Consider the following 12,688-nt stretch of genomic DNA (forward strand, 5'->3'; position numbering starts at 1 on the left):
TAGTTAAGGGTCAGGCTTTAAGGGTCTCTAGACTTACCAGTAGAGATGAGACTTTTCAACAGACTGTTGTGAATTTAGAACAAGAGTTCAATGACAGAGGATATCGTGATACTGAAGAAAGCCTACTACATGATGAAAATGTAATAAGGAGAGATACACAAGGGAGACCCTATATTAAGAGGAATATGAATACACTAGATGATAATAATAAGAGAATGTGTTCAACAGTGAGGAAAAATAGTCTAGTGATATTGTACACCAATAATAATAAGAGAATTAGAGACATTTTCTATAGGAATTGGCATATGTTGACTCTTGATGATGATGATGTGAAAGTAGTAGGCAATACCCTCCAGCCTTATATAAGAATACCAACTCACCAAAACGGTTGTTGTGTTATGAGAAACCTGCCGAGAGACATATAGAATCAGATAGGAAAGGGACTTTCCCATGCAGGACATACAATCAGTGTACTTTTTATGTCCAGCTCTAATGTTTTTATTCACCCTGATACAGGTCAGACTTTTTCTCTTGATCTGTATGCAGATTGTAAGACAAGAGGCGTCATATATTTAGCTTCTTGTCAGAAATGTAGTTCCTTCTATGTCGGTAAGACCAATAGAACATTAAGAGAACGAGTAAGGGAGCATATCTATGCCATTAGTAAGGAAGATGAAGGTAATGCAGTAGCCAAACACATTTTACGTACAGACACCACACACAGATTTTGTTTCACAGTCCTAGAGTTAATCAATAAGACCATGAGGTTGGGTGACATTAGGAACCACACTGAGAAGCAAGATGGATATTGAGGCTACAAGCTGACAGAATGCATGGCTTGAACGACAGGGTTTCTTTAAAACCCTTTTTAAAGGATAGACCTTTAGATAAGTAGATATGTCTATTTTTAACATCATACTATATGATTTAATTTTAATTGCTATGATGCATATATATTATGCTTACATATGCACATACATAGTATAATATTTTCATAACAAACATTTTGACATTCAAAATAGACAGTTTTTGTAGATCTTGGTGTCAGTAGTGTCAATAGCCTCTTGGTGTTTTTTATATATATATTTTTATATACATCATCATCATCATCTTCTTTCGGCTGTTCCCGTTAGGGGTCGCCACAGCGGATCACCTGTTTCCATTTCTTCCTGTCCTCTGCATCTTGCTGTGTCACACCAACCACCTGCATGTCCTCTCTCAGTACATCCATAAACCTTATCTTAGGCCTTCCTCTTTTCCTGTTACCTGGTAGCTTCATTCTTAGCATCTTTTTCCCAATATACTCCGCATCCCTTCTCAGCACATGTCCAAACCAAAGTAATCTTGTCTCTCTGGCTTTGTCTCCAAACCTTCCAACCTGGGCTGACCCTCTAATATACTTATTCCTAATCCTGTCCACCCTCGTCACACCCAGTGCAAATCTTAACATCTTTAACTCTGCCAGATCCAGCTCAAACTCCTGCCTTTTTGTCAGTGCCACTGTCTCCAACCCATATAACATAACTGGTCTCACTACCCTCTTGTAGACCTTCCCTTTCACTCTTACAGGTACTAGTCTGTCACAAATCACTCCTGACACTCTTCTCCACCCACTCCATCCTGCCTGTACTCTCTTGTTCACCTCTCTTCCACACTCACCGTTACTCTGAACTATTGACCCCAAGTATTTAAACTCATCCACCTTCGCCACCTCTACTCATTGCATCCTCACCATTCCTCTATCCTCCCTCTCATTCACACACATATATTCTGTCTTAGTCCTGCTGACCTTCATTCCTCTTCTCTCTAGAGCATATCTCCATCTCTGCAGGGTCTCCTCCACCTGTTCCCTACTCTCACTACAGATCACAATGTCATCTGCAAACATCATAGTCCACGAGGACTCATGTCTGATCTCGTCGGTCAACCTGTCCATCACCATTGCAAATAAGAAAGGGCTCAGAGCTGATCCTTGATGTAACCCCACCTCCACCTTAAACGCATCCGTCACTCCCACCGCAGACCTCACCGCTGTCACACTACCCTCGTACATATCCTGTACCACTCTTACATACTTCTCTGACACTCCTGACTTCCTCATACATACAGTACCACAACTCCTCTCTAGGCACCCTGTCATATGCTTTCTCCAAGTCTACAAAAACACAGTGCAACTCCTTCTGACATTCTCTGTACTTCTCCATCAACACTCTCAGAGCAAACATCGCATGTGTAGTGCTCTTTCCCGGCATGAAACCATACTGCTGTTCACTAATCATCACATCCCTTCTTAACCTAGCTTCCACTACTCTTTCCCATAACTTCATGCTGTGACTGATCATTTTAATCCTTCTGTAGTTACTACAGCTCTGCTCATCACCCTTATTCTTAAAAATCGGTACCAAAACACTTTTTCTCCATTCCTCAGGCATCCTCTCACTTTCCAAGATTTCATTAAACAATCTGGTTAACAACTCCACTGCCATTTCACCTAAACACCTCCATGCTTCCACAGGTATGTCATCTGGGCCTACAGCCTTTCCATTCTTCATTCTCTTCATAGCTATCCTTACTTCCTCCTTGCTAATCCATTGTACTTCATGATTCACTATCCCTACATCATCCAACCTTCTCTCCCTGTCATTCTCTTCATTCATCAACCCCTCAAAGTACTCTTTCCATCTCCTCAACACACTCTCCTCGCTTGTGAGTATGTTTCCCCTCATTATCCTTTATCACCTTTACCTGCTGCACATCTTTCCTAGCTCGGTCCCTCTGTCTAGCCAATCGGTACAGGTCCTTTTCTCCCTCCTTAGTGTCCAACCTTTCATACAACTCTTCATATGCCTTATCCTTGGCCTTCGCCACCTATCTCTTTGCCATGCACCTCATCTCCGTATACTCCTGTCTACTTTCTTCATCTCTCTGACAATCCCACTTCTTCTTTGCCAACCTTTTTGCCTGTATACTCTTCTGTACTTCCTCATTCCACCCCCATGTCTCCTTGTCGTCCTTCCTCTGTCCCGATGTGATACCAGGCACCTTTCTAGCCGTCTTCCTTACTAGCTCTGCTGTAGTTACCCAGCTATTTGGTAGCTCTTCACTGCCACCCAGTGCCTGTCTTAACTCATCCCTGAACTCCACCTCACAATTACCTTTTTCAATTTCCACCATTTGATCCTTGGTGCTGCCCTCACACTCCTCCTCCTCTTCTTGATAACCAACGTCATCCTACAAGCCACCATCCTCTGCTGCCTAACTACACTTTCTCCGGCTACCACTTTACAGTCTCCAATCTCCTTCAAACTGGCCCTCCTACATAAGATATAATCCTCCTGTGTGCATCTTCCTCCACTCTTGTATGTCACCCTATGCTCCTCCCTCTTGTTAAAATACGTATTCACCACAGCCATATCCATCCCTTTCGCAAAATCCACTACCATCTGACCTTCTGCATTCCTTTGTTTAACACCATACCTACCCATCACTTCCTTATCCCCACTGTTCCCTTCACCAACATGCCCATTTAAATCTACTCCAATCACCACTCTCTCACCCTTGGGTACAGTCATCCACTTCATCCAATTCACTCTAAAAAATTTTTCTTTCTCATCCATTGCACACCCAACTTGTGGAGCATATTCACTAACAACAGTAATCATTACACCATCAATTTCCAGCTTCATAAACTTCACTCTGTCCGACACCCTTTTCACCTCCAAAACACTCTTCGCATACTGTTCCTTCAGAATAACTCCTACGCCATTTCTCCTCCCATCCACACCATGATAAAACAATTTGAACCCACCTCCAATACACCTAGCCTTACTCCCCTTCCATCTGGTGTCTTGCACACACAATATACCAACCTTCCTTCTGTCCATCATATCAGCTAGCTCTCTCCCTATGCCAGTCATGCTGCCAACATTCAATATACTCTTTATATGTTTTCATATGTATATTTATTTGTATATTATTTTTATTATGTGCGTTATGTTTTTAATGCACTATAAGATATTGCACATTTGCAAGTGTAAGATTTAGTGAATAGTCAGTTGAAATGCATTTTAGGGTCCTATAGCTTTTAATCTACTAAATAAATATGTATTTAATCATTTAATTGTTTAATTGATTGCCTTTTCTGGTTGGTTTTCCAACAGATACGTATGTATTTAAATTGAGAGTAGTTTTTTTATGCTCAGAAGTCTGATGAAGTGTTGATGACAACGTGAAAGCGCTTACTGGCCTGATTTTATTGTCAATTTTTGTTCTTTCAATAAAGGTTGGCTCCGATAGTCGTGGTCTTGCCTCTGGAGTTTTTCTTCTTATTTCGTGGTTTGCTTATTGGAGGCACTTTACCCTGGAATATTTTCTTTTTTCTATATCATTTGACACTACTTCAAACAAGTGGCCACAAAAACACTACTATCTGCATGGCAAATGCTACAAGCCTTGGGGTTCATGGCCTCCTGCATTCTTCTGATTCCATATGTAAAACTGCATATGAGAAAATTACAATGGTATCAAAAAGCCTATAGTGTCAACATTCTCAGGATCTAGAAGCCGTGATTCCTATCATACCTTGTCTAGGCCTAGAGTTTCTTTGATGGGCAGAGGCCTGCCACCAAAACAAGGGACTACCATTCACACCACCCCTTCCGCCCAAACCTCAACAACACACTCATCAGATTATGCATGGGGGGCTCACCTGGCAGGGAAGTGCATTCAGGGCAAATGGAACCCAAGTCAAATGCACTTGCATGTCAATCAAAAAGAAATGTTAGCTGTACAGCATGCTCTGACAGCCTTCAAGGACCACATTCTTCTAGGGCAATTAATGGTAAAGACGGACAACACCACTGTTATGTGGTATATGAACAAGCAGGGGGGGTACACATTCTTACCCCCCCTATGCAGACTAGCCATGGCATTGTGGAACACAGCCCTGAGCTGCCAAGTGCATCTACAATCCCAATTCCTGCCAGGAAAACTAAATACACTGGCAGACGAACTAAGCAGAAACCTCAAGGACCCACAAGTGGAAGCTGGAACCAAGGATTTTCAACATGTTGACAAGCCAATGGGGGAGCCCAGATATAGACCTGTTTGCCTCCCCCAGAACTATCAATTGGACAAATTTTGCACAAGGACTCCCCACAAACAAGCGTGGAAAGTGGATGCTGTGTTCTTCAGCTGGAAAAACCTATCAGTGTATGCCTTTCCTCCTCTGCCTCTGCTCTCCAAAGTACTGCTAAAGATCAAACAAGACAAACCAAGGCCGATTTTGATCTCACCAGACTGGCCACAGCAACACTGGTACCCCCTCTTGCGCAATGTCACTGTTGGCCCCATGGTACCTGCCTCAGACTCCTACCCTGCTGTCTCAGCAGGAGAACCAGATTCTGCGCCCTCAGCTTCATGCACTGAATCTAGCAGCCTGGCTAATTACCTAATCTCTCCTTTACCATCCCTCAGTAAACCAGTGATGGATATCATTTTAGAGGCAAGGAGGCTTAGTACTAGAAAATCTTTTGCTGAAAAATGGAAAAGATTCTGTGCTGAAAAATGGAAAAGATTCTGTGCCTGGAATCAATCTCAAGGGATGTGCACAGCAGTGCCCAATTTACCTCAGATTTTGCAGTACTTAACTGAGATGCTTCACAAGGGCCTGTCTTTCTTCTCCATCAAAATTCACACCTCCGCCATTTCAGCTCATTATTACACAGAACCTCCCCTCTTCTCTCCTCCACTGCTTAAGCAGATTCTCAGAGGGGCCAAAAATCTATGACCACCCAGGAGAGCCCCAACTCCAGCCTGGGACCTTAACTTTGTATTGGAAAAGCACACCCTTTCTCCTTTTGAGCCAGCTGCCACTGTGGATTTAAAATTTCTCTCTTGGAAAACAGCTTTCCTTTTAGCAATCACTTCTGCAAGAAGGGTATCTGAATTACAGGCCCTCATGGCAGTGGAGCCTCTCATCATCTTTCATGCGGACAGGGTGTCCCTCAGGACCAGTCCCTCTTTCATGCCCAAGGTGGTATCCAGTGTGGCCTTTAATCAGTCCATTCATTTGCCAGCCTTCTTTCCTAACCCACAGAACAAAGGGGAACGGATACTGCACTCCTTACACGTGCACAGACAACTTAGATTCCTACTTGGACAGGACTAAACCTCAAAGGAAATCTGACCAACTGCTGGTGGCATTTGCTACAGGGGCAGAGGGGAAGGCTATTTCAAAGCAAACCATTTCCAAATTGGTAGGCCATTGCATTCATTTCTCCTACAAGCACCATGGAAAACCTATCCCACAGGGGATCAGACCCCACTCAACCAGAGATGCATCTACCTCTACAGCCTTTCTCAGAGGCGTCCCTACCAGGGACATCCTAGAAGCTACTACCTGGAGTTCAGTGCGTACTTTCACCAAGCATTACCATCTTCCAATTTTCTCTAAATCCAGAGCTGGAATATAGGATAGTTGTGTACACTTACCATAAATGTAGATGTTAGAGTGCATTCACTGTTGCCGTCCTGGTTACCCTCCCTCCAGCCCCCTTTCTTCTTTTGGCTATACCTTCACTCTACTATGCTCAAACGCTTTTTGGTGTATTTGCTTTTTTGTTGGAGGTATAACCTTGTATATTTATAGATTTAATTGCTTCCCATTAGGGGGGCACCTGACATCTGGGGCAAGAAAAACGGATGTAATGGCGTTGGCTGCATGTTTTATACCCCTGACGACTTGACGTCATGGAAGAATGGACAGCAACCAACGCAGGACCCAAGACTTTGTTAATCAGGCCGACTGAGGGCTACTGCAAGCAGATAACCCAAATGTGATGACTGCAACAGTGAATACACTCAAACATCTACATTTATGGAAAGTGTACACAACTGCACTTTTAAGTAGTAGTATAACTGTCTTTTTTGACTGAATTGAAAGTAAATCATCTTGTAATGTTATCTGTTTATCAGAATATTTAATGTTTGTAGTCATAGAACAGTTTGTATATCTGTTTATATTGGATTTGAAATTATACATATATGTTTGTTCTTCGTTTTGAAGTGCTTGGAGACTAAGTAGGATATGTTCCACTTTTTATGCTCCCTTAGAAACTTGCAGTTGTTTTTGCTGTGGAGATGTAGATGGTGCTTATTTTCTTTGGCTAGCCTGATTTGATTTTGGACTTTCTTCCTAGCTTTATAAATGAATGCATGCCTCTCTGTCCTTTACAGGATTTCCAGGTAGAATCTCTGTCTGTTGCTAAATTTTGTTACTTTTTGTATTTTGATGTCAATTCATGCTGGTAATGACTTCTGTATTCTGATGGCTGTACCTGGGCATAATAACAAGTAATTTTAAGGTGGTATTATTTTGTATAATTTAAGCTGGTTATTGTAAGATGGCGCTGACGAGTAAATGTAAAAACGTTATCCATGGTTTGTGTATAGTTGAGAACTGACAAGTATATTGTGCCGTGCTCTTCTGGGATAGAAATTGGAACAAATTGCTAATAAATATTAATTGTTGTTGGTTTTGGTTTCATGATAGGGGTTTGCTTGTTTTGCTTTTGGTAATATTCTACCTTCTGAGAAATTTAGGTTGTTTTGTTAATATCCTGCCAAATGCATTAGCAGCACCTGTTCTTGGATTGATGGATGTGTTATTACCTTAGAGAACGTTGATTGTGTATTATAGTGTGTTTGCTCCATTTGTGTTGTTCAGGGTGTGTTGAAATCTCTTGGTAGCACTAGCTCACCTGTAAAGCTGATGTGGAACTAGTCTGGTGGTTCTGGAAGTCTTATTGAAGCTGTATCAAGTTGGTACTGTGTGTAGTTGACCACCTCCCTACATTAATAAAACCAACAAAACCCAAACTAAACAATAAAGCTCAGAGAACTGTACGCTAAACCACCGAGTTTATTCCACACAAAACCATTAACGCTCACAAAAATACGTTTTCGTTTCACAATACACTTCATCAGATGTGGACTTGAATAGAAACACTCCCATTTAAGTAATCCTCCCTTTACAACTCCACCAATGAAAGCACAGACCATTATATTTAATTAAAGGTGTGGAATAAACTCGGTGGCTTAGTGTACAGTTCTCTGAGCTTTATTGTTTCATCATCCATTTGGGCTTTGTTGGTTTTATTAGTGTTTTTTGAGCCCGTTTGGTTTGTTTTTGTTTTTTTCACCTCCCTACACTGACCACCTCCTTAAGTTGACCCAATTGTCTTAGACCGGACGTGCACCACATGTACTCAGTGGAAGACGGACCTCTCCATATTGACCACCTCTGTAAGTTGTATCTTGACCACTTGGACGTGACACACAATATTAATTTACCCTCTATAACTTGACGAGTTGAGTCCACTCAACACCAAGGGGTATAAAGTGTGGGCTTTGCCTCATAGTTGTATTATTTTTTCTTTAGTACAAGTTCTTTTTTCATGTTTTATTATTACCACGTGTTGGAGTAGGCCTAATGTCCTCTTGTTTGTCACGTGTTGCTGAAGATATTTTCAGTGTGAAGGGCTGGTCTGAAATGTAGGTGCATCCTACAATTACTGAAAAATTTTACAGTTAATCGAGACATTTGGTTGCCCTCAGTTGGCCTGAATTCCAAAGTCTTGGGTCCTGCGTCAGTTGCTGTCTCCTCTTCCATGACGTCAGGTTGTCAGGGGTATAAAACAGGCAGCCGACGCCATTTTCTTTAGTCTTTGATGAATGCTTGTGTGATTAGAATCTCTGGTTCTGCTAACCAAGTATCTGTAAATGTGATCAAAGGTTATTGATAGCAGTTCTTGTCCATACTTTCTTGATAGGATTAGTATATGATTAAAAGTAATGTGGATGAAAGGGAGGAGGAAGCAGGAAAGTGAGTAGTGGGAAGGGTAGTGTGTTGGTTGTATTGGAGGTATTAGTCAAGTGGTTCTGAGCAGAAGATTCTTGGAATGCTTTTCAGTTAAATTTATGATAAAATTTTGTAAGGTGGGTCGATTGCAGGTTGGTGAAAATTAGTGAGGTGTGTATCATGGGAGAAAGCAGACAGGCTGCAGCAGTAGCTGTTTGGGCTTGGTCAGGTAACCTCTTGGATCTACAGAGCATTCCAAACTTTTAATTAATTTTTAGGGTTAATTGATGCATGTGTAGGTCAGATTTTAGGTACTCATCAGTAACTCCATGTAATTTAGTATGATGACCTAGTTCAGTTGTGCCGTCAGATGAATAATGTAACAGGTAGTGTGAAGTCAACATAGACGTTGAAGCAAAGATCCAAGTTTTTTTGGATGTGGGTTAGGACCAGATTAGATTCTTGCAGCTACAATTTAATAGTTGAAAGAGGGTGTTTTTTGGCATTTTGTAGTTCAGAGGAGGAAGACACATGGCATATAATGGTAGAGTTATTAGCATATTGGATTATGATGGCACTAATTAGTACAGTAAACAGGTCATTGGTGAATATGTTGGAGGAGTGGGCCAAGATTAGATCCTTGTTGGGACTATCAGGGATTGGGAGGAAGGTAGATGAAACTTTTCCATTTTGCACTTTGTATTCAATGGTGAAGGTAAGATTTGAACCGCAGGACTGCTTTGTTTAAAATTCTTATTTTGGGAAGTTTAAGTAGATGGTAGAGAGGGACAGAGAGTGTCAAAAGCTTTTGAGAGGTCATTGAATACTGGGGAGACAATAAGATTGTTGTTTCTGTCCTTGTTTATTAAATTCAGAAAGGAAAGAAGAGCAATGTCAGTACTGTGAGAAGTCGAGAAACCGTCTTAGAATTTGTCAAGAGTATTTTGGATGAGGAGAAAAGTTAGCAGTTGAGAATGGATACACTTCTGTAGGATTTTTGGGAGACCGTAATGGTATAGGTCTTAAGTTAGTAACATTAGCGTAGAGGCTGTCTTTGTGAAGTGGTTTGGTTGTTCCTGGGATAATGGAAAATGAGATTCTTGGACAGACCCGCTGATCAGGGTGGATATGGGGCAGGCCAGAGTTCTGGCTGCATTTTTTGCCCGAGTACCTCATACGTTTTTGTTGGGTGCTCTTTTTTTCTATCTGCATTGCAAAGGCAGTGTTGCAGGAAAACTGGCAGTCCTCCAGATTCCCAGTAGGTTTTCATGGCATTTTGAGTAACTGTTCCTGCAGTCGACGAACAATTCTGTAGTCATTCACGTACTGAATTCTGGGGTTGGCTGCAGTTCTTCCCTGACCTCCCATTGGATGAAGTGAGTACCGAAGCATGAATAAATGAATGACATATGCTCTGCCTAATTTTCTCCCCAAACATTTTACTTTGGTAGTAATGGTTTACTAATGCTTGTTTCCTGGCTGGCTGTGGTATAATCTTTTACATTGCCGTGAGCCATGTGCCTTTACTGGGCATTTGTGGCTATTTTGGGAAATAGTGTCCCCCTTGCTTTAAGAATGTTTTAACAGCTTGCTTATTTGTAGTTTTAAGTTGGTAATAAGGACTGGTTCAAAAGTCCTTCAGGCTTAACCCAAGTTAAAGACAGGTACTGACCACATAAAGCAAAAACTTTTACATACTTTGTCTTAGACATATACATAGTTAAACATTTGAAATATAGTGATGTATATATAACTGTCTGTACATTCTCTAAGCAGTAATGAGTTACAAGGTCCAGTAAATCTGAAACGATTTCGGGACATGCATAGACTAAGTCCCTGTTTTATACTAGAAGCTGTTGCAGACTTATAGAAATGCCCTTTTTGTATATTTATAATTAAAACCAAGCATTTTTTGTTGTCTTAAAGGTTAAGGCAGGTAGTTAGAGAAGGAAATAAACTCGTTCATTTACTTCTCAATTAAACATTAAGGCACAGTATGGTTTGATGAAAATTGTTTCACACTGGTTTTTTTTTCATTGTTTTTGTTTTTTTTATTTCACAGAAAATGTTACATCGTCCAGTAAATGTGCAGCCTGTAGGCTCAAATAACCAGCCAGGTCCCGGCTCAAATGCACCAATGAACCAACCACCACCTCCAGGGCCTCAACCACAGCCAATGGTTGGAGTTCGAGATAGTCCTCTGACCAATGAGCCAATGTTCCATGGTGGTCTTAAGCCAGTCCAGGTTTGTCTGTTGCAGTTTTTTTTAGAAAGTTTCTTAATGGTGCATAGAATTTTACCACTAAATGCAAATGAAATATTTTTATAAGCAGTCAAAGCTTAGAAAATAAAACTGCTCCATTTATTTTCATTGTACATGAAACTTATTTCCATGAAAAGCAGTTATGTTTCTTTAAAAAAAAATGCTGTATGTAAGAAAGATGGTTTTATAAGTCTATCATATTTGTGGTTATAGCTACAGTGTAGGCAGTAATTAGACTTTATAAAATATTTACAATTCAGCTGTGCCATTTTGACTTTATCTAGTCTGGTGGGGAAACTAATATATATGTGGTTGTTAACCTGATTTTTCCATAGGGTCATAGGTTACCAGGCTAACTATCCCAGGGCCCTAGATAAGTTCAACCAGTGTTCCCAAGGGTGTCTGGTTCAAGCAGACACTAAAATCAGCACCTATTGACCCTGCCCAAGAGGGACACTGGTAGAACCCCCAGGGCAAATTTCCGGTTACCCATCCAGTTGTCCAAATTATACTTAAATAGGGCCATTGAGGGGCATTGTTTAACATGAATAGGAAGCTTGTTCCAAAGGTGGGGCAGCCTCTGTGAGACAAATCTGTCTCTGTGGCAAGTTCGGTTGAAGTCCTTTAAGGGCATGACCCGTGTGCCATTTGAGTTGCGAATGTGCAGCATTTCCATTAAAGTTGAGTCAGAGATTTCTCTTGTTTGCAAGGCGCAGGTCACTTCTGAGCAGTCTGTATGACACCGGGTAGCATGACAATGATTTCAGTCTGTCTGCCCAAGACAGATCTTGAAGACCCTGAATTTTCTTTGTAAGGATCCTTTGTGGTCCCTGCAGTTGCTGCAGGTGTTTTGAAAGGAACATACCAAAGGGGGTGTTGTACTCTATTATTAGCCTGATGAGGGAAAAGTACAGGGGGGTTATAACCTCTCTTTTTCTGGAAGTAGTGCATGCCTTTACTTATGAGATGAGCAATATAAAATGCCCTTCTTACCACTGTGGAGATATGGCGATCGGCTTAGTGTATTGCTATTGATGTGGTAGTTTGCAGGTATATCACCCCTGCTGAACGGGATGATGATGCATTTTTTTGCATTAAGTTTAAGACCATGATTTTGGCATCAGTCCTTAGTCTGCATAAGACCTTCTTGCAGGATGTTGGCATTACTAGGGGCTTCAATGATCTGAGCCCTGTGGAACACCACTGATTACGTGTATGCTGGAGGAGGTGGTGTCCCCTATTTTAATTGTATGAGTTGTAGTTCCAAGGCAGATTAATTGTTTTTCTAGTGTGTTGTTCAGCACTGGGGCTTGCTTGATGTCATCTAGTAAAAAAACTTGAAACAGTGCATCAGTGGTTAGATTTGTAGTGTATGTGCGTGTAAAGTAAAAGCCTAATGTTGGGTTTTTAAGATGTCTTACGTGTACTGCTACACTCACTGCAGCATTTGTGCATATCTGTATATGTACAATGCATACATATGACTGTGTGCACACATTTGTGTGATTGTTTTACTGTTAGTAATAATCATGTGTCTGTGTGTGAGCAACTGGTTTATTATCAGG

The 12,688-nt window shown here is 41.2% G+C and overlaps 1 protein-coding gene across 1 annotated transcript in view; it reads left to right on the forward strand.

Moving 5' to 3' along the window:
• CSTF2 (cleavage stimulation factor subunit 2) overlaps nucleotides 1–12,688 on the forward strand; it is a 1,531,011-nt gene that overhangs the window by 570,075 nt on the left and 948,248 nt on the right. Inside the window, exon 6 of the mRNA XM_044057611.1 lies at nucleotides 10,923–11,039. Within this exon, the coding sequence (XP_043913546.1) occupies nucleotides 10,923–11,039 (117 nt within the window). The remainder of the gene's footprint in view (nucleotides 1–10,922; nucleotides 11,040–12,688) is intronic.

The sequence above is a fragment of the Protopterus annectens genome, chromosome 15.part0, assembly GCF_019279795.1.
Source record: "Protopterus annectens isolate FY-2018-M chromosome 15.part0, PAN1.0, whole genome shotgun sequence".
In the NCBI taxonomy this organism is placed as follows: domain Eukaryota; kingdom Metazoa; phylum Chordata; order Ceratodontiformes; family Protopteridae; genus Protopterus; species Protopterus annectens.